Raw genomic sequence first — 22,957 nt, 5'->3', positions numbered from 1 at the left:
GTCAGACAACCTGCTCACCCAGTTCAGCCCCAAAGTAGGCAAAGAAAGTTTTGTCACAGGCTTGTCTGGGGCCCAGCCCCTGTAACCTCCCCCGTCCCTCCTTTGCATGCTTCCTCATCCAGATCCACACATGCACTCCAGGTCTTCTGGGCCCAAAGGGAAGGAGATAGGGTGGATAGTGGGTTCTCTGGTCCACCAAAACATGCTGCCTCCAGCCCTGCTGAACTGGTGGGTCCAGGGAATGGGCCTGGAGATGAAGGGGTCTTGCTCTCTCTCTAACTTTAAGCCTTCATTTGCAGTGACTCAAGAGCTTCACCTCTTCCTGTGAGCTTGTCTGGATGTTTATGCTAGATGGCACGGGCCCCTTCTGGCAGGGGTGCACAGGCCAGGACCTGGCTGGCAGCCATGACAGGTGAGGAGACCTTGGCAGATGAGAAGACCTGCTTCAGCTTCAATGTATGGGTCTTCTCCTGGCTCTCAGTACATTCCTCCTGAGCCATGATTGGCCCCAGTTCAATGATACCTTCTGCAGCAGCATCATGGTGTCCAGGGGTATAATCTGTAGCATGTGCCAGTGCTACCCCAAGGTATATGGTGGTGGGGCTGAGTGGAGCCAGAAGGGCTGGATCTTGTTCCTCTCTTCCGTGTATGAGCCCCATCCTTCAAACATCTTCTTTTCTTTTCATTTTGACTCCCTGTTTTATTCTGTCTTCTCTTCTGAGCATCCATCCAATCATTTATCCATTCATCCTTCTATTCATCCCTCCATTCATCCCAGCATTAATCTATCAATCCATGCATGCATCCATTTATTTATCCAACCACCCATCCATCTATCTGTCCATCATTTAACATAAGGATTGATCAGAAGCCTCCTGGTTCTGGAGCCACGGACCAGACACCATGGGGAGACATGACGAAAAACAACATATGATTTGTGTGCTTGAAACAAAAGCTAATGAGTGCTTACCACCTGCCTGGCAGTCCTGCATTCAGGGTGCAGTTCTCCCCTCATCCTGAGCTTTTTGGTACCTTCTGTAGTTTCATTTTGTAGTAGAGAATGCTGAGCCTCACAAAGTGTGGCCGCTCAGCTGCATAGTGGAGTTTGGATTGGAGCTCAGATGTATGTGACTTAGGCATCACCCTCTGCCTTGAGTCCTCCACTCCAGGGTCTCAGAGCTGCTGAGCATTCTGGGGTTGGTCAGCTCTAACCTTGGTGGCATGCATTGAGCAACTCTCCATATTTTGGAGTCTTGACGTATTCCTAGCCTTAGTGATGGCAAGGACCCTGCTTTGGGAGACCAGGGTTCTAGTTCCAGTCCTGTCCCAAACTTTCTGTGTGATCCTTGTCTTTCTGAGTCCAGTATTTGCATCTGCATAATAGGACACAAGCACCAGTTTTCACAGCCTCATGGGGGTATTACAGAAGTCAGAGAAGAGAATAGATATAGGAATATTTGTAGACTGTAGAGTGTTTCGTTTGGCGAAGGGCTGTCAGGTCCTGACAACCCTCTGGAATGAAGATGTCAGAAGTTGTAAACCTTCAATGCCCAGAGACTTGGAGTGACTCTTCCAAGGTCACATAGCTAGTCAGAGACAGACCTAGGGGAACAAAATGAGAGAAACATGGATTCTAACTTGGGCTTTATCTCTAACTGCCTGGGAGACTGCTCAAGCCCCTTCCCTCTCTGGGCCTCAGTTTCCTTGTTTTTACAATATGTGAGGCAGGATGAGGAGATGGATGTGGAGGATATCTGGGGGCCCTGCTAGAACTCACCTCTAGGGCCCAGGCTTGGGAATCCCCAGAACCCCCATATTGTTCTTTACACCTGGGTGGCTGTGCTCAAGGGCTCAGGGAGGGGGGACTCCTGTTGCTCTGGACTCCCTAGCCCTTCCCCTTCTGTGGGGCCACCCTGGGCTGTCAGCATGTTAGGTGCTGGAATGGTCTGAGCTGGTCTGTAGTCATTTCCGAGGCAGTTTATGGTTGCCTCACCTCTGTCCGTGCCATGTCCTGAGCAGAGGTCCCGCGGAGAAGTTCTGGGGACCAGAGACACCCATGTCACCACTAGCCATGGTAGTCTTCTTCCCCGTGAAGAGGGTGCACCCTGGGAGATGGAATTGTGTGGAAGGGAGCGTCTGTCCTGAACTCCCCGTTAAGCAGAGGTGGCTCTGGGACTGTGGGCAGAGATACTGGAGTGGCAGTGGGAAGCAAAGTGGAGGAGGAAATATTGCTGGGTGCTAATGAGTCACAGTTGATAGACTCATGTCTTCATGTGCTGTGGAGGCAGTGTGGTGGGGTGCAGATGGCATATGTTTTGGTGACCTACAGGCTTACATTCAAATAGCTGTTACCTCATGTTCCACATCTGTGACCTTGGTAGGGGGAGCTCCTCAACCCCGAGCCTTGCACAGCTGAGTGGGAGAAACCAGAGGGGTCTTGTGTTGTCGGGGACCTGGCATCATGCCTGGCACAGAGCACTTGCAAAATCTTCATTCTCAAGATTGGCATTTGTAGCTCTGGGGGATACACAGAGAGGTCTCTGTATGTATGAGCAGGTACATGTGGATAGGTGTGGGTCTGTTTGTGTGTGTGGGAGTGCATGTTTCAGGGACACAGGCTATCAAAACCAGCACAAGGTGACTCTAATAAGGGAAGGGAGGAAAGCGCATGGTAAACCAGGAAGACACGCTAGAGATGAGGCTTCCTGCACCCCTCATGGTCTCTTGGTGCCTGTGCCATTGTAGGCTTCAGTGCTCATGCTTGTCCTACCCTCAGGGTCCTCCCCTAGATCTCAGTGTCTGGCCTGTGGAAAGCTTCAGTAAATGGGGAAACATAAATATAAGGGAATATAATTAGCTAATTAGGGTAATTAAGTGAGGAGTAGCCATTTCAAACATGCATTAAGCTGTCCCTGATTTTTAGGGGCTGGATGTCTAGTGAGGGAGATAATTTGCGGCATGATGGGGAGGAAGTAGGATTCACAGAGAAGGTGAGCCGGGCTTTGTAGGTTAAGTAGAAATTCAGCAGGCAGAGAAGATGTAGGAAGATGCTCCAGGCAGAAGAGCAACAGGATCAAAGCCATGTGGTGAAAGAACAAGGCAAGTGGGTCAGCAATGCTACTAGAGGGGGAGGGGAACAAGTCAAGGTAGAAATGGAGGGGCCTCAGCTCCTCAGTGCCTGGGGTGTTATGCTAAGGAATTTGGATCTTACCCTTTAGTCAAAGGGACAAGGGAGGGACATGACCAGGTTTACAGTCTGAGAAAATTATCAGGCTGATATCTGGAAAGAGGAAGTTCTGGGGCAGCGAGACCAATGGGAGGCTTCTCTGCTCAGATGAGAGATGGCGGTCATCTGGATTAGGCAGAATTTGAACTCAAGGCTGTAGGAACTGAAAAGACAGTTCTAGTTTACCATATGAGGAGTACCTGCTGTGGCTGGCAGGGCACCAGCACTTCTACCCAGATTATCTCATTAAAATTCTAAAGTAGACATGGTCAGCTCTGGAAGCCGCCTGGGCCTCAGGCATGAGAGAGGAGGAGGAATTGAGGCAAATCTAGTTGGTGGGTGCAGATGGAGATGCTGAGCCTATTAGGAAAGATGGGACAGGAAAGTGGGGAGCAGGGAAAGGAGGGGCAGGGAGAGTGAGGCCTTTCCCTGCCTGGCTGCAGCCTTTACCGATGAGCCTCCCATTCCTCATTCCTGCCAGATCTGCTGGACCCAGGACCAGGACCCTGGTTGGTGCTGAAGGTTCTGTCTCCTCTGTGGGCCTCCCTCCCTCTGCTTCTTCCTTCTGAGGATTGCTCAATGTTCTGCCTAAACACAAATCTGACTGCATACTCCCCTGCTGATAAATCTTCAAGGATGCCTCTGATTCTGGGCAAAGCCTGAGCTTCTTAGTTTTATGTTCTGGGGGTCTCCATTGTTTGATATCCCCTCCCCAGCTTCAACTCCGCCTGTTCCTCCTCATCAAAGTGTTTGTATTTTAATATGCTACCTCCTCTCTTTTTCCTCCAAGATTTTCATAATTGTGGTTGTGATGATGTTGGTGATGGTGATGATGGTGATGGTGAAGGAGGTGCTAATGATGGTGATAGTTATGCTGAGGATGATGATGATAATGGTGAGAATGGTGAAGGTGAGCATGGTGATGGTGATGGTAAGGATGGTGATGATGTGATAATGATGGTGATGGTCAGGATGGTGATGGTGAAAATGGTGGTGGTGATAATGATGGTGATGGTGAGGATGGTGATGGTGAAGGTGGTGATGATACTGTGATAGTTATGGTGAGGATGCTGCTGCTGATGCTGGTGAGAATGGTGAGGGTGAGACTGATGATGATAATGAGGATGGTGATGGTGAGTATGGAGATGGTGATGGTGCACCCCTTGATTTGGCAATTCGACACCTAAGAATTGTTCATTTCTTTTAGGATTTTTTTTTTTTTGAGTCAAGACTTTCCTATGTTGCTCAGGCTGGCCACGAACTACTGATCACGAGTGATCCTCCCACTTTGGCTTCCTGAGTAGCTGTGATTACAGACATGAACCATGGTGACTGGCTTTACCCTAGAAATTTATCCTGAGGAAATAATCAGACAAGTGTGCCAAGCGGGACTTAGAGAAGGGTATTTATTTTTACATTGATGATAGTAGGTAAGATGTGGGAAGAATGTAAATGTCCAGCAATAAGAGATTGGCTAAATAATTGTGCTACAGCTAGGCAAGGGGCTGGCTTATGGACATTCAGAACACAGCCCCTCCTGATTGAGTCAAATCTCCTGTCACTCCTCTCACACACTGCACACCTCCCTCCTTTTCAGCATAAATTACAATTGTAATTTTCCATTTCTTTGTGAACCTCTTTGATGAATTTCTGTATCCCTCATTAGATGCTAAGCTCCACGGAGGCAAAGAGTATTCTATGTTCATTATTGTGTCCTCCATGCCAAGTTAAGTTCCTGGAACACAGTACACTCTCAATAATTTGTTGTTAAATGAATGACTGAATCTATATTTCTTAGTATGGAAAGATGTTTCAAATGTACAATTAAGAGAAAGAGCAGATTATAAAGCAGCATGCATGCTGTAGTACACACTGCAAATTCCCTCCTTTCTTGATCTTCTTTGGGGGACCACATGCCCACTCTCAGTCAATAAATTATGATTGATCCAAAGTCAACATGACAATGCTATTCTCTACTGCTAGGGATGGTCATGAGATCAGGTTCTGGCCAATCGAAACACAGATTTACAGACCTAAAGAGAAATCCTCTGGGGGTCACCTCTGAAGTTCTTGCTTTTCTAATAAGAATACAGAAGTGACTGCCTTTGCTGGCCCTGTAAACTCATGTAGTGGTTGGAGCTGCAGTAGCCATCTTTCAGCCATGAGCTAAATTCCAATAGACTCATAAAGATGCTGGGCCTAACATTGTTGAACCAGTGAACCATATCCAGGAACCATAGATACTCTAACTATGTAAGAAAAGTGAACCTGTCTTTGTTTAAGTGACTGAACTTTCAGATTAATGCACTTCCAACAGATACAGAGCATAATCCCATATATACCTGTATGTACAAATACGAATAGAAAAATAATTAAAATGATTATCTCTGTGTGGTAGGATTCTCCTTCATATTTTTAATTTCATAAAATTTTCCCAAAGGGCATGTAAATAATAATCATACAAATATTTCTGTACATTCAGAAAATAAACAATGGTACTAATTTTATTTTTAAAAAATAAACAAAATATTGGGGCCCTAGAAGGTAGTTCACTACCATATGTTAAGTTAATTAGCCACGACCGAGATGAACACTTGTGGGTATCCTGGAGGACAGGTTCTGCAGCAGTGAGAAGTCCCCTCCAGAACAGTATGTGGTTCCAAACTCCTGAGAGAGGCGGGGCAGACCCCAAGGAAGTAGATGAGAACCTGAGTGAGGCTCTGTGGGGAGAGAGGATGTTCCTCAGCCCTCACAAGGACATGTCAGTTTCACTTGAGATTAGGTCCTGGTCTTGGCTGGGAAGCCTGCCAGGCAGGTTCTCAGCAGCATGGGGTGATAACAGGAGGAGGGGAAGCCTGGCAAGCTGGGGCAGCTCTGGGGTCTTCAGGTGGGGCTGTCTCGGCAGCAACTGTGTTGGCTGTAAACACAGATTTCCAGGAAGCAGAGCGTTGCAATCTCTCCCTCCACAAACCTGGATCATCAGGGATGTTTCCATAGCAGCATCCATGCCAGTGAGAAATCTGGACATGATCTGTGACCCTGTCTCCCACTTTTCCTTTTCTCTTAGAATGGGACAGAGCAGCCTGGAGCAGCTAGTGTCCTGTAGCGACTCCAGTTTGCTGCTCTCTTCCTTATCTTCTTCCTCTTTCCCTCTGTCTCCTCTGCGTCCTTCACCTTCTACATCAGGAAGCTCAAGTCACCGGGCTGAGCCTGGGCTTCTCATCTAAATCACGGAGTGCCAGTCAATGCCTCCCTTCCTCTTCCCAGGGAGCAACTTCAATCTTCCCTGCCTGCAGTGGGGAGCTAGACCCTGCTCCTTATTCCCTGTGGGACAATCTGCAGCCTGTTTCCTCACCCCTGTAATGGGACTGCAAGCCCTCCCTGCCCACCTGACAGTGCTAATTCCAGGCCAGGGGCCCTCCTGGGAAAATCACCAGTGTGGGTGATACAGTGGGTGTTTGTGTGTGTGGAGGAGTGGGGCTGCCACCGGGCCAATTACAGACCCCATCTTTCTTCTCTTCCTGTGCTTGTTGCATGTCAGGAATCCCTCTCCTTTGTGCCATGAAACATAAGGCATTTTCAGATCCATCATCTCACTGAGCCTTGCATCTCCTTGGTGAAGTTGGAGTTATTGTCACCATTTTACTGATGAGTAAACTGAGGCTCAGAAAGGGGAAAGTCGTTGCCAGGGTTCCGCTGTGGACTTATAGCGGAGCTGGGATTACGATGCGTGTTCTGGATTCCTGGCGGGGTCCTGGCCCGTCTGCAGCTAAGGCCTGTCTTTCTTCTCCCATGAGGTCTCTTTTCCATTCCTTTCCTCCCCATGACAGCCACTGTCACCAACACTCACGGTGTCTGCTCACTGTCACACCACCCCTCGCTGACCCCTGCGTCTGGACTGGAATCCACCATGTCCATCAGACAGATTTTCCTCAATGGTGGTTGGGCTCCAAATCCACTCTCCCCAGACTGACACAAATTGCACTACAGGGGGCCACAACTGTAGGCGTTTCTGGTCTAGAGATAGAGAGATGGTCTCATAGAAATGTCAACATCACTTGGTGAAGAGGAGAGTGGAAACACAGGAGAAAGTTCAGGGAGTGACGTCAGGAGGAGGTGGCCCTTGAGTTGGGTCTTGAGGGGTGTGTAAGAGTTACCAGGCAAGGAACGCTGGGAAGGGCATTTCAGGAGGAAAGAGCAGTATTCTCCAAGGCTCAGACTGGTCTGGTGGCTACAAGATAGAGCTGAGTGACCTGGACCCCTGGAGACAGTGCTCCCTTTTCAGGAGGAAATCTGCAGTTCCCATGCTTTCTGAGACAGCTCTGGGCTGTCTCAGAGTCCCCCCGAGATCTTGGGAAGTTCCTGGGTCCAGTTCCCAGGGATTCTGGTCCAGGCAGAGGAATCCGCACTTCTCACAGGCAGGGGCTGTGACCTCACCCCACAGTTCTGATGCAGTTGGTCCCTGGATCACTCTTGGAGAAATACAAGCAGGACTGAGAGACTTTGACCCAAGCACTGTGCAGGGGGTGGGATGGGGATAGATGTGGAATGGGCCAGAGGAATAGTGGTTGGAGCTATACCCTCCTGGACCACCTTGTCTAAAATGTGGCTGTCCCATCCCCCTTTCCCACTGACACATTCTATCCTCCTTCACTTTTCCTTTATTTTATTTTATTTTTTGTAGATTCAGGGTCTCACTATGTTACCCAGACTGGTCTCAAATTCCTGACCTCAACCATCTTCACATCTTGGCCTCCCAAAGCACTAGGATTACAGGCATGAAGCACCATGCTCTCATCACCAACTCACATGCTGAACATTTGACTAGTTTATTTATTACCTGTTTCACTCTACCAGCATGAGGGCTACATGAGGAAAGGGACTTTGTCTATGTCATTCGCTGCTGTAGCCAGGTGTCTACAATGTGTAAGGTCATGGAAGCTTTTTCTGTTTTGGTTTGTAATTTTAATTTTGGGAAGCAGAAGATATGTGAGTGGACTCAGTGGCTGACAGGAAAAGGGAGAACAGTCTTGGTGTGCACAAGAGTGACAGGGAGACCTACACATAGAGATGTCAGAGGACAGTTCCTGGAAGAGGCTGATGGAAAGGTGGGGCAACTGGGGAGGGTCTCTCTGGACATGAATTCCTTTGAAGCTGGCAGGGAGGGAGGAAGTGCATGGGTGGAGAGGAATGCCTGAAGAACACCTCCTTGGCTTCCATATTCTTCATGAAGTGACAGGTGAGGGGCTTCCTGGGAAGAGAGGGCAGGAGGGGAGCAAATGTAGGCTGGTGATGGTGGGCCTGCAGCAGTGCCCCAGGATGAAGGGGTGAATGCATTACTGAGGCTGGACCCTGGTCATGACCCTTGCCTTGGCCACAAGACTCATTAAAAACCAGCCTCCTCCAGTGAGCTTAGATCATGCCACTGCACTCCAGCCTGGAGACAGAGTGAGACTCTGTCTCAAAAACAAAAACAAAAACAAAAAAACAGCCTCCAGTCCCAATGTGCCCAGCTGGACCATGAGCTGCTTCCTGGATGTGCCAACATCACAACTGGAACACAGATCCTGAGTCACTGACTCTAGAAAGCCTGCCTGGATTCAGTGCCCATCAGACTGGGCTCCTGCAGCACCTGGTCTGCCACTACTATGTGACTGGCCTCTGCCTGCCTCTTATCACAGGTGCCTGTGTTTTTACCTGCCTCAGCGCAGGCTGTTGAGGACCAGGCCAGGCTGATCCATCTTAGGGGCTACAGCAGGTGCCAGCAATGGCTGGGCTGTGTCAGGGCTGGGCAGTAGGCAGCCCAGGTTCTCATGCTGGGCACTGGGTGCCCTTTGCGGGCTCAGCTGGGCATGACCACTGCTTCTGAGTGGCCAGAAGATTCCTGGGACAGGCCTGGTTATCTTGGGCTGACCCTCGCTCCCCAGTTCCTTCCTCCCTCCCTCCCTTGCTGAAACCCTTTTGCATCTCCTCAAAATCCTGCTCCAGCACCAGCAGCCCCCTGGTTTTCAGCAGCCTCAGGGAACTCTTCCTTTTCTTCCTTGCTGTGAGTAAGAGGCCCGATCCCCTGAAGACACTGCTGCCTTGCTGTCCTCTGCTCCAGCCCTTCCCTGAGCCTGAGCAAGATAGGTCCTCCTTGCTTCTCATTGCCTCCCTCTTTCAGCTCATCATCCTTCTCTCCCATAAAAATACATTCATGTGCCACGAAATGATGTTTCCATCAACCCAGGCCGCATGTGCAGTGGTGGACCCATGAAACTATAATGGAGCCGAAAGACACCTACTGCCTAGCCCAGTGACATAACAATTGTAACATTATGGCACAGTTACTTTAAAAATATATTTATTAAAAAAGATTTATAATTCTGTAGAAAAAGAAATATATATCTGGTAGTGTAGCCTAAGTGTCCAGTGTTTATAAAATCTACAGTAGTACACAGTCATGCCCTACGACTTCACCTGCACTCACCACTCACTGACTCTCCCAGAGAAGCTTCCAGCCCTGCACGTTTCATTCATGGTAAGTGTCCTAGACCAGTGCACCATGTCTAGGTACCACACTATATTTTTATATAGTGCAATACTATGTTTTTACTGTACTTTTCATGATATGTTTGGATGCACAAGTACTGACCATTGTGCTACAACTGCCAACAGTATTCACTGCAGTAACCTGTGCCCAGGTGTGCAGCCTGAGAGCAGTAGGCTGTGCCATAGAGCCTAGGTGTACAATATTGAGGTGTGTGTAAGCACACTCTGTGACGTTCGCCCAAAGAAAAATTACCCAAGGACACGGTGACACAAGAAGGGAATCAGTATTGAAGCTCTTGCCCTCAGATTGCACCCAGGACGACATCCCTATGCAATGAAGACTTATCTCCCAGTTCATGGGCACTTTCTCCTGCTGAGGTGATGTCAACATGCGCATAGAGAGTCCTCTTCATGCTCTGGCTCTTGGTCCCTCCACCCCTAGAAACTTTGTCTCCACCCTCCCTGAGGCACACACTCCTACCTGTATATTCATGTCCTTGTCACTGCAGAAACTGTAGCTACTCCAGACCCTCAATTTCAAACACCCTTTTTTTGACCACCACTTTCCTTTTTCCCACTGCCTCCCAACTCCAACACACTTCAATGACTCCAAATTTTCACTTTTGTGTCTCACTCACTTTCTTGTAAATTTCCCCTCCTCCCAGCTGAGACTATATGGTCTAGCCTGTCATCCACCCTCTCTAACACTCTCCACTCTCTTGCCCTACAATTTATTGTACTCCCAGGGCAAAACTGCACTCTGCTGAAAACCAGCCACCCGCTCCCTCTGCTCCTGCACTCAGGTGGCTGAGTACAGCCAGAGAGAAACACACATGCATTTTGCTCTCATTTAATCATTAAGCCCAAACCTCCAGGGGGCCCTGGATGATGTCCTACAAACTCACTCATTTCCTGAGTCCATAAGTATGCCAGACTTCTTTATTTGTTGTCTTAATAAAAATATATATAATCTAAGCATGTTATGAATACCAACTGATTTAATTATCATAAAACTCTATGAATCTGTTCTATAATAATCACCATTTCACAGCTGAGGAGATCCTGGCACAGGAAGAGATGAAGTGACTTGCCCTGGAGCCCAGGCACCCAGCTCTGGAAGTGCTGCCCTGTCCCCAAGCAACAGTATCGTGCCTTCTCCTTCCTCCTTAAACCTCTAAAACCTTCCCCAGCCTTCCTTACACCTGCTTCCTTGCTTCCTATTTCAATTTGAAAATAGATGCAATAAAGAGACAACCTTCCCTGGATCCCACCCCCACATCTCCCCAGCTGCTTGCCTCTGTGCTTCCTTCTCCACCTCCGCTTGATTGTAGCTGGAGTGTCTGCACTCATGTTAGGGGAGACTTTTCTCCATCATATCCACAGCTCAACCCTCAGGTTCTTTCCTGAGTGTCCACTTTGCACACTGCCCGATTCCACAATGCAGCTCTCCCACCCATCCCACACCCTGCATGCTTACTTATTCATCATCTGTTCTGCTCTACTACATGAGGGCTACACAGGGGCAGGGATTCTGGGTAACTTATTCACTGCAGATTCCAGCATCTGGAGCAGTACCTGGCACCTAGAAGGTGTTAGTATTCAATGAAGTCAGTCATTTTATATGTCAGGCTCTGGCCTGCTGCTGGGGACACTAGGGTGATTCAGACAGGTCTCTGCTTATACCAAGTTTACAGTCCCATAGGGGAGACAAACACATTACCTGACAAATTTGCAGGCAGCCATTTATGTTTTTTATCTTACAAAGCAGCCCTTATTGTACTTGAGAGGAAATGCACTCAAGCCGTGAGCTGTAGCCCCACCTCCCCTACTTCAGGACAGAAAGCGCCAGCCTCCAGCCCTTACATTCCTGGGCCTCCAGGGCTCCCTGGACTTTAGGAAACAGCTAGTAAGGGAGTCCAAGTCCACTTTGACTCAGAGCTGTGGGATGTCAACAAGGTGCTTCCCCTCTCTGGTCCTCAATATCTTTGTCTATTCCAAGAGATGATGGTGCCAGCTCAGCAAGCTCCACGGGGCTGGGGCAAATGGGACAGGGATGGTGACAATGCTTTGTGGACAGAAAGGAGGAATTCTGAGTGGCTACCGGAAAGGCACCATGTTTATTTGACAATTTCAAACATGGCAGAACTGCAGAACACAGACATCAAGACTCCCGTGTAATTCCATTTGGAGTCTAAAGCTTAGATGTTGTTTTGTTTAAGCAGTGGCAAACATTATGTATAGATATAGATGTGGGATCATAAAATGTGTTTAAAAGTTATTGACGTGGGATGACTTTGCCTATCAATATACAAGCATTTATTTTGTTTTAATAGCTGTGAAATATCCCACTGTATGAAGAGACTAAAATCTGTCCTTCCATTGTGAATATTTGGATTGATGAACCATTGGACCAAAACAGAGAGGGCAATCAAAGCATTTGACAGCCTGGCAGATCAAAGTGAGAGGTTTATTAGAGAAGACAGTAATGCTAAAAGGGGAGGAGAGCTAAGAGAATCCACCTGCTGCAATCAGAGCCCAGAATCCCACCACCCTAAGAGGCAGGAGACAACGTGGCTAAAAGGGCAGAGACCCCCACGGCTCCCAGCAGTGCCAGATGCAAACTTGTCATCCCACCGTGTGTGGGCTTCCTATGCCCTGGACAGTCTTTCCTGAGGCAGAGGCTGTTTTAAGAGCTTAGAGCACCTTTTCTACAGCAGATTTTCTTATGAATGAGGTCCCTGTTCTGTGCTCCTAACCTATGCTGGGCCCTTTTCCCAACTTGACTTTGGGTAGTGGGTGGATATAGGCCCCAGGTAAACACAAGGTCCCAGGTGGACATCATGGCTCCAGTGGACACACAGCCTCCAGGTGTATATCAGGCCCCAGGTATATACCATTTTCCTGGTATGTATTAGTAACCAAGGGGACACTGGAGTCCAGGTGTACATCAAGTTCACAAGTGGACACCCAGGCCCCATATGGACACCAGCCTACAGGTGAGCATCAGGCTGCAGGAGGATACCCAGGCCTTAGGTAGATATCAGGCCCTATAAGGACACCAGGCCTCATGTGGACATCAGGGCCTAATTGGGGACTCAGGTTCTAGGAAGACACCTAGGCCTCAAGTAGCATCAGGGCCAAGGCGGATACTAGACTCCAGGTGGACATCAGGCCCTAGTTGGACACTAGGCCCTAGATGGACACCTGGGACCCTGGTGACCATCAGGCCCCAGATTAACTCTAGGCCTTAGGTGGACACCTGGGACCCTGGTGACCATCAGGCCCCAGATTAACTCTAGGCCTTAGGTGAACATCTGATCCCAGTTGGATATCAGGCCCCAGGAGAACATCAGTCCCCAGGTGGATATCAGCTTCCAAGTTGACATCAGGCCACAAGTGGACACTGGACTTGAAGTGTACATTAGGCCTCAGATAGACACCCAGGCCCCAGGTGTACACCAGGCTCAGGTGGAAATCAAGGCACAGGTAACACCACGCCCTAGGTGGTTACCTAGGCTTCAGATAGACATCAGACCCCAGGAGGACACCTGGGTCTCAGGTGGTCATCAGGCCCTAGGTGGAAACTCAGGTCCCAGGTGCACATCACGTTCCAAGTGGACACCCAGGTCCCATGGTGATACCCAGGTTCCAGGTGGGCACTGGGACCCAAGTGGACACCAGGCTCAGGGTGGATACCACAACCTGGGTGGACACCCAGCTCTGAGGTGGATATCGGGCTCCAGGTGGACATCAAGCCTCGGGTAGATATCTAGTCCCCAGGTAGACATAAGGCCCCAGTTCGACACCAGACCCTGGGTGGATACCTAGGTCTCGGGTGGATGCAACTCCAGCTGAACATCAGGCTCCAGGTGGACACCCAGGCCCTAGGTGAACACTAGGTCTTAGGTGGACATTAGGCCCCAAGTGGACAACCAGGCCCCAGGTGGACACCCAGCCTTAACATGGACATCAGGCCCTAGGTAGACGGGCAGTTTCAAGGTGCATATGAGGCTCCCGATAAACACCAGTCCCCAGGGAGACCCTTGTCCCCAGGTGAACACCAGCACCCAGGAAGACATCCACCTCCACCTGCACATCATTCCCCAGGTGTATACCTAGGCCCTATGGGAGCACCAGGCTCCAAGTGAGTACACAGATCCCTGGTGGCCATGAGGCACCAGGTTGACACCCAGGGCTTAAGTGGACATGAGGCTGCAGATGAATGCTAGTCCCCAGGTGGATAAATAGGCCCCAGGCATACATCAGGTCTGAGGTCTATACTCAGTCTTCAGGTAGACACTAGGCCCCATGCAGACACCAGACCCCAGATGGATACCAGGCCCTATGCAGACACCAGTCTGCAGGTGGACAGCAGGCCCCAAGAAGACATTATGCCCTGGGTTGACACCTAAGCTTCAGGGAAACACTAGGCCACAAGTGGTTCTCTATGCCCCCGGTGGACATCAAGCCTTAGTGGAATTCCTAGTCGCCAACTGAACATCAGGCCACAGGTGGATGCCCAGGCTCTAGGTGAATAGCAGGTCTCACATGGACATTAGGCCCCAGGTGAACATCAAGCCTCAAGTGAATACCTAGGTTCCTGGTGAACATCAGGACCTAGGTGGCACTCAGGCCCTACAATCAAGCCGTAGGAAATCAGAACATATGTGGACACTCAGGGCCCAGGTGGCTATCAGGCCCCAGGTTTATATCACTTTCCTGGTAGACATCAGTACCCAGGTAGATACTGGACTTCAGGTATACATCAGGTTCCTAGGTGGACAGCCAGGCCCCAGGTGGACACCAGCCTACAAGTGGACATCAGACCACAGGAGGACACCCAGGCCCCAGATAGATATCAGTCTCCAGAAGAACACCCAGGCCTCAGGTGGACATCAGGTCCCAGGTTAATTCCAGACCCCATATGGAACTCGGGCCCCACCTGGACACAAGTCCCTAGGTAGATACATAGGCCCTGTAGGCCCTGGGGAACATCAGGCCTTAGGTGAAGTTCTAGGTTACAGATGGACATCTTGCTCCAGTTGGACATCTGGTCCCAAGTGCATATCAGTCTCCAGGTGGACACAAAGTCCCAAGTTGGACATCAGGCACCAGGAGGACTTTAGTCCTCTGGTGAACACCAGCTCCCAGGTTGACATCAGGCTACAAGTTGACACCTAGGGCCCAGATGGACACGTGGCCCCATATGAACACTAGTCCCCAGTCAGCTAGGGCCTGGGTCCACCTGGAGCCTGATGCTTAGCTAGAGACTGGATATCCACCTGAGGCCTAGGTATCTACCCAGGGACTGGTGTCAAAGTGGGGCCTGATATCCACCTGGGGACTAGGTATCCACTTGGGGCTTGATATCCACCTCGAGCCAGATGACCTTCTGTATTCTGATGTCCACCACAGGCCTGGGTGTCCATCTGGGGCCTGGTGTTGATTTGGATTCCAGTGTCTACCTGGAACCTGGGGTCATGTTGTCCACTTGGAGCCTGGAGTTTTCACCTGGGGCCTGGTAGACATCTGGCCCCAGTAAACATCAGCCTGGGGCCTGGTTGTCCACTTAGAGCCTGGAGATTTCACCTAGGGCCTGAAGATCACCTGGGACCCAGGTGTCCAGCTGGGACACCAGACTCCAGGTGTACGCCCAGGCTCCAGGGTACAACAGGCCCCAAAAGAACTCTAGGCCATATTAAACATCAAGTCTCAGGTGGATGCCCAGGCCCCATGTGTACACCAAGCCCCAGGTAGACAGTGGATGCCAGCTGAACATCAGCCCCAAGGTTGACACCCACACTACAGGTGGATATCAGGCCCCAGGTGAAAACCTATGCTTCAGGTGTGCATCAGTCCCCAGGTGAACATAAGGCCACAGATATACATCAGGCCTCGGGTGCACATCTGGCTCCAGGTAAATGTCAGGCCTTAGGTGGATACCCAATCCCCAGGTGGACATCAGAGACCAGGTTGACACAAAACAATCCCAGTGGGTATCATGTCCCAGTGGACATTCAGGCTCCAGGTAAACACACCAGCCCCACCGTAACCGTAACCACCGTAACGAGAAATGGTAGGTCTAAGTACCATCATGCTCCTTGCTCACAAAAGGATTCTTAGCTATTTTATTCAAAATACAACTCCATTCATCACTCTAAGCAGCGATGTGTAGAAAGGAAAAGAAAAATAAACCAGGCCTCAAGGAATCCATCCAAAATGAGGTAGATATTATAAGGGACAGAAATCCCCAAATGAAATGTTATAGTTGACATAGAATAGTCTTTAAAACCCATTAGTTTCCTCGCACATTTGATACAGAGCATTATTTCCAGAGACTGAACCTAGAAAGAATTGCTTAAGACTAGAAGTCTTGTTCCAGCCTATATTCCACACTGTTGAACATCTATACTTAGTACACCACATTATACATAGCACTGACATGACCTGTGTGCATTTAATTTTCTAATACTTGTTCATCTCTGGCATACTTTATATATATATATATATATATTACATATATAATGTACATACATACAAGTACACACACACACAAAGTATATAAGGGTAGGATAGTATAATTTTGCAGTAAGGTTTCTTCTGAAAGTGGTGGAAAGTGGATTGCATTGGCGACATGCTGGAATGTGCTTCCATTGGCAGAAGTAAGGCTTTCAAAACTAGTCGTTTTCATTTTTCTTTAGCAACTGGGAATATTAATAATTGAAGATTTGTTGGTATAAAAATAATCATAATAATCACAATGAAGTGGTGTTAATAATTATATCACAAGATATAATAAACATTATAGATATTATAAGATGTCAAAAAAGAAGATGTCATAAAATCTTTGAGATGATTGACACGTTAAATGCGGCCTCCTGTGCCGCCCTGGGGCGCCACTCTCGTTGGGTTCTTGGCGGTGCTCACCCTACTCCACCTGCTCAGCCTAGGCTCCTGCGCCCCCGGAGTCGCGCCATGGGAGCGAGGACCTTGTCTCGGCCCTAGACAAGGACAATGAGGAGGTGTTGCACGTGGAGTCCCCGCGGAGAGGCTGGACGCCGGGCAGGAGCCTTTGCGGGGGTGCACAGCCTCCTCTGGAAGCCTTGGTTGCTGCCCGGTGCCTGCTGCGCCCTGCGAGCTCCGCGGCGGTGGAGCCAGGCCTGCGCTGCCGGCTCTTGGCCCCGCCTGCGGAGCCTCTGCCCTTTGTCTTGCCCCTGGGGCCCGGGCCTCAGCTGGCCCAGGGTTCCTGATGTTAGCTGACGATGGGCTGGCCTCTGGGACTGGGTCGTGGGCCTCGTGCAGTGGCCGCCGCGTCACCAGCGCCAGGCCTCCCCGCGGTGCTGCTGGCGATGCGGGATGCCCGGGCTCGGGGTCTGCTGGGCCCCCTGGCGCTGCGAACCCGGTCACCTTCCATCGCGTCCACCATGCTGCCCGCTGTTCAGCCCTGGTCTGCAGCCTTCCTGGGACCCCTCCGGCCCCAAAGAGGCATCACTCACAGCCGCTTGCGACACCGGGGCCGCCTGAACCTCCGCCAGGGCTGCGCCGCCCAAGTGGCTCCAGCCAGCCAGCCCTGGCCCACCAACGAGACTTTCCGCTCCCCGAGAAGATCGCCCTCGGCAGGCATACACTGCCATGGAGGATGCAGCGGATACCTTCCAAAGTTTGTGGACACTCTTCTGCCACACCAAAAGTTTCACCATCAGCTGCGATGCCGACTGAGGCACAGAGACCCCTCCGGGAGGTGGACCGGGCAGTGCCTTTGCTGGGCATCCGCAGTGTTGAGCATCCCAAGTGCAGATCCTCACTTCGTGTTCCTCCTCCACGTTCCACATCCAAAGTTCTTTCACCATTTCTAAGCAGGAGAGATCAAAAGAAACTGAAATCAGAAAGAAAGAGAGAGAGAGAGAAAAAGCCATGAGCAAAAAGAGCAAAATCTTTTGGAAAGCGTAAAAAGCCCCAAAGCCAAAAACTAATTCTTATCTCTTTTAAACCTTCTGGACTTCTCCAATGATGAATGATTTTTTTTTTTCAACCACTGGCAATTCGTAATTATTAACTTCTCTGGCATTAATGAATAGAAGTTGAATCACATGTGGTAGTATAATTTGTATTATATGAAGCTTTCCATATTTTAAAAAATAATTGTCCAGTTTTTCTCCATGGATTAACAATTAATGGAAAATTTTCAACATTGCTGTGTTAATGTCTCCTGAGATAATTAGATGTGAGTAATTTTTATAAACAGAATTTCCTGGGTGGAATTTCTCATCTTCAGGAGCTCCATAAAAAACCATATCCCAAGAGAACTGTGAATTTGGGAACTGAAAGAACTGAGTCCCAACTTGTCCAGCCTGGAAGCTTTTGGGTGATCACTCTTGCAGGTGACTTCACTGCCTTCTGTTGAAGGGCCAGTGAGAGCCTGGGGGTTTCAACTTGCAAGAGCCTTACCATTTTAGGGTTAGCATTAACAATGAGGAAAAGGCATACTTTTTTGATACTCTCTGTATGTAATAAAATAATTACCAAAACAAAGCAAAGTGTGAGTGGTGACTATTGAGAGGACCCTTTCTATCTTTGCTGGATTCCCAGAGATTTCTGGGTTTCTTTTGGAGTCAATAGTATTTCCATGTTAATTCTGAGCTCTTAAAACCCACAATATGAGTTGCAGCCAGTGACTAGAGTTGCAGCCAGTGACTAGAGTTGCAGCCATTGACCAGTGTTGCAGCTTGTTAAACTGATCACTGGTGGTAGAGTCTTTTCATTCTGCTCACTTCTTAAAAGGTCAGCTTGGTCAGGGATTAGTGCTACCCTGCCAGAAATAAGCAGTTAGGAATCAAGTAAAGGAGTCAGCTAAAAGCGTAATTACGATGTAGTGAGGTCACAGCTAGATGGTTGTTGATCTTTTTCTCTCTGCTGCTGATTTCAAGGCTTTATACTGTGTTTTGATGTAACATAGAATGTATACCATGAAGGACAAACAGTCTGTTAGCTTCTTGGAGCTATAGTCCGTTACTGGAGCAGGGGACAACAATTTGAAGGACATTATTACTTAGACAGTTTAATCTGCCTTTGGCTAGGATAAACTTCAAGTTCCAAGGGCTGGGTTCAGTTGTTATGCAAACTTAGATTGTTGCGGTAAAATTTCCAAAAAAAGGATAGGACTCTTTAGATGAAATAAGAATTTAACTGTATTTGAACCCTGTTGAAGGCCAGACAAGTTTAGGCAAAATGCCATGACTGATGAGTCCCTTTAAATTCCAACATATAATCTATGTTGGTAAATATGATACGTGCACTGGAAAAGGACGTGTATTCAGTAGTTGTTGAGTGTCCCGTTCTGTATATGTCAGTTTATGTCAAGTTTGTTCATTGCGTTCATCAAATCTCCCTTTCTCTTATGGATTTTTTTCTGTTGGTTCCATCGGTAATTGAAAGGTATGTTAAAATCTATATTGTAGATTAGTCCATGTTTCTTTTAGTTATATCAGTTTCTGTAGTAAATAATTTGAAGGGATATTTTATATTTAGACATATTTAAAATTGGCATACTTTTCTGGTGACTGACATCGTAAAATCTTTTTTATCTTAGCAATATTTCTTGGCTTAAGTCTAAACTGTCAATAATAACATAGCAACATGAGCTTTGTGCTGATTAGTGTTTGCAGGCATGTTTTCCATTGTTTTACTTCCAAATGTCTGGATTATTGTATTCAGATAAATTAATTAAAACATAAAAATTAAATATAATATAAAACATTAAAAAGTGAATATTCTAAAAATCCAGCCAGAGATGTTTCACTTTTAATTGAAGTGTTTAGGACCACTTCTCTCACACTGTGTGCTGAGGTGCTCTAAGATGCTGTGTTTAACTGACAGGGGCAGCAGCGGATAGCGTGTGAGTATGTGTATGTGTGTGTGTGTGTTTGAGATGGGGGTCTCACTCTGTCCCCCAGGCTGGAGTGGAGTGGTGAGGTCTAGGCTCACTGCAGCCTCTGCCTCCCTGAGTAGATGGGACAACAGGCAAGCACCACCATGCCTGGCTAAGTTTGGTAATTTTAGTAGAGACGGGGTTTTGCCATGTTGCCCAGGCTGTATATTTTTGAGGGAAACAAAGCAACATTTGCTGCAGACCTTAAGAACTACTAGCCTGAGGCAGTTCATAGTTTCAAAAGTAGTTAGAAGTGCATTTCTTTACCTTTAAGGTGGGTGTTGTTAATTACCGCGTTGAAAGGAAGTATTGTGCTAAAGTCAGTGTGCAATAGGAATAAGGTCCAGTGGTTGAGATCCAGTCCGATTTTAAGATTTGAAAAGTTGTGCTTTGTGCCCAACAGGCACACACATCGCATTAGTAAGTCAATTGTGCTTTTTTAAGAAAGAAACAAAAATACTGTTTCTACTTCCATTGCGTGTTATTTTTTATATGTACTTGCAAATCCATCACCAAAATAAAAATAATGAACATATCCAGCACTCATAAAAGTTTCCCCTTGCCCTTTTATAATCCCAAACTTTCTGTATCTTCCTACTTACCACTCTCCCTGACAATCACCAATCTGTCACTATAAAAGAGTTTGCCTTGTCTAGACATTTATATAAATGAAGTGTAGTATGGACCCCTTTTTGGAGGGGTCTGGCATCTTTCACACAACATAATTATTTTGAGATTCAGCTATATTGCAGGCATCAATGGGTCATTAATCTTATTACTGAGTAGTATTCTATTGTGCAGATCGGTCGCAACTTATATATCCATTTGCCTGTTGGTGGGTTTTTGCATTGCTTCCAGTTTGGAACTTACACAAATACATTTGCAATGAACATTCATATACACAAGTTCTTATAACTTTGAGTAAATATTAGGAGTGTAATAGCTAATAGGTTTAGGTTTAGTTTTAATAGACCATCAAAATGTTTGTCAAAATGGTTGAACCATTTTATATTTTTATCAGCAGTATATAAGAATTCCACACTCTTGCCAATACTTTGTATGGGCCTTCTTTTAAAATTTTAGACATTTTCATGTGTGTACAATAGTATTTTATTGTGGTTCCATAATGCCTAATAATATGTAGTATCTCTTTATGTACTTACATGCCATCTGTATATATTTGGTAAAGTGTATGTTCACATTTTTTTTTGCTTCTTCCTTTTTTGTTTTTTTCTTTGCTTATTTTCTCATTATTAAATTTTAATAGTTTCTTTATGTACTCTGGATTCAAATCCCTTATTAGATATGAGACTTGCCAGTATTTTCCCCTTGAGTTTTCTTTTTGTTCTCATAACACTATCTTTCAAACAGCAGATGCTCTTAATATTGATGGGGTCCAATTTATTAATTGTTCTTGTGCATTTGGTTTTTGGGGCTTCATCTAAGACATTTTTGATTAATTGAATATTACAAAGATTTTTTTTCTGTATTTTCATCTAAAAGTTCAAAGCTTTCAATACTTTATTTTATATTTAAGTCAATGGTCCTATAAGTGACAGAGCTTTAACCCAAGTCGCTGTCATGCATAGCTGGACCCAGAGGCTTATATAAAATCGTCAAGAAATGTTCTCCTTCTTTCTCTCGACACTTTTCCTTTTGTTTTAGCCTCATTTTTTCCTTCTGAAGATGACTCTCTTCTCTCTCTGTAGCAAGAGATAGTGTGACAAATAACCCACTTTACTTTGTCCTCATAGACCACAGTGGTAGAAAAAGCAAGAGTCCTTCCTGATGATTCCAAAAAAAAAAGTACTGAAACAGTTGCTATGATCCAAGGGTAGAGTCTTTTGCCAGAGCTGGGCATCATGATCACCTCTAGGGCTGGGGCTGGTAGGTTGGGTCAGGCCCAGTTGGTGCTCATTGAAATGGTCCTCAAAGAAAAGGGGGGCTCTCAAGAGGAGAGTTGCTGAACACCCCACCAAAAAATAGCCACTCTGTACATACCTACAATTCCTTGCCATTTTATAAGCAACTGGTTGGGTGGAAAATGACTAGAAATTCAGTTGTCATTAAATTTCCTTTATAATGTCAGTAGAATGAGCCATACATTTCACATGTTGTGGGTTATGTCCATGATAGTCATTTCTGTATATTAGGTATCAATTTGAAGTATCATCTGAAGAAATACACTATTTTGTGATGTTATCCTTAAATTAATATTTTTCGGATAAAGAATTATAGGATGAAAGAAAAGTCTAGGATAGAAATAGAAGAATAGAGAAAATGGGAGCATGGATATACTGCAGAAAATGGCCAAACAGGAAAAGTACTTGTGAGAGGTATTGAAGTACATAATTGATATCACATAGACCTCCAGGAAATTACAACTACTGGCATAAGAACAAACTATCTGAATAGTCTTTGCTAATACTGAGTCTTTTCTGCTTGCAAAAGAAGTAAGAATGGTAAGAAATTGGGACATTGTTCAGATAGGCTTGAATGCATTTATTCATTTACCTGTTGATGGGGTTTGGGGGTATTAATGAAGGATGTTAATAAGTAATAATGGGCATGTTAGGTAATCATAATCGATTTGTCCATTTGGTCTGAAGAAAATTTTGCCTACCTTCTTTTTTGTTGAGGGATTCATTTTTAATGTCATGTTGGATTCTATGGCTTACTGAATGTGTAATTGCCTATTTATGGATTCTGAAGAATTTTATAAAATGTATTTGCCAAACATTTTGAAAGCTTAGAACTTCTCCTAGGAAGAAGTTCTTTAGTGCTTAGTGCTGCCCTGACAAATATGGTAGCCACAGCCATGTGAATATCGAGCACTTGAAATGTGGCTAGGCTGGACTGAGATGTGCTGTCAGGGTAAAACACACACCAGATTTTGAAGACTTAGTAGGAAATAAAATTAAACATATCTAATTAATAACTTCTATATTGGTTAGACATTGAAATAATATTTTGTATATATTTTACATATAAGTATACATTAATGTGTATGTGTAATTAATATCTTCATATGAAATACTTCTCAATTACAGTTGGAAGAATGATGACTTTGTGGTGGAGAAATCTGGCACAAACTTGATCATGTGCCTCCTGCTGTGATGTCCTAGGAAGACCACAGCAGTATTTCTGTGGTTTTCTTGTGAAAGATACATGACCTAAGTCTGGATGTGGAAACACATCAGATGGAAAAAGGTGAACATATCCTTAATAAATGCTTATGCTCTTTAAAACTCTTAAGGTTATGAAAAATAGGG

At 46.7% G+C, this 22,957-nt stretch overlaps 1 protein-coding gene across 9 annotated transcripts in view; it reads right to left on the bottom strand.

The window, feature by feature from the left end:
• Window positions 1-16,319: 16,319 nt before the first annotated feature.
• Window positions 16,320-22,957, bottom strand: part of LOC129051271 (protein FAM182B-like) — a 124,176-nt gene continuing 117,538 nt past the window's right edge. For 4 of the 9 annotated variants that reach the window (XM_063718535.1, XM_054536390.2, XM_063718532.1 and 1 more), the window contains one exon: window positions 16,320-17,633. In XM_063718535.1, the coding sequence (XP_063574605.1) occupies window positions 17,161-17,633 (473 nt within the window). In that variant the 3' untranslated portion in view covers window positions 16,320-17,160. The remainder of the gene's footprint in view (window positions 17,634-22,957) is intronic. The other 5 variants (XR_010138192.1, XR_010138193.1, XM_063718533.1 and 2 more) reach the window with 3 other exon arrangements.

The sequence above is a fragment of the Pongo abelii genome, chromosome 19 (assembly GCF_028885655.2).
Source record: "Pongo abelii isolate AG06213 chromosome 19, NHGRI_mPonAbe1-v2.0_pri, whole genome shotgun sequence".
NCBI classification, from domain to species: Eukaryota; Metazoa; Chordata; class Mammalia; order Primates; family Hominidae; genus Pongo; species Pongo abelii.
This window is presented reverse-complemented; position numbering and strand designations above follow the sequence as displayed.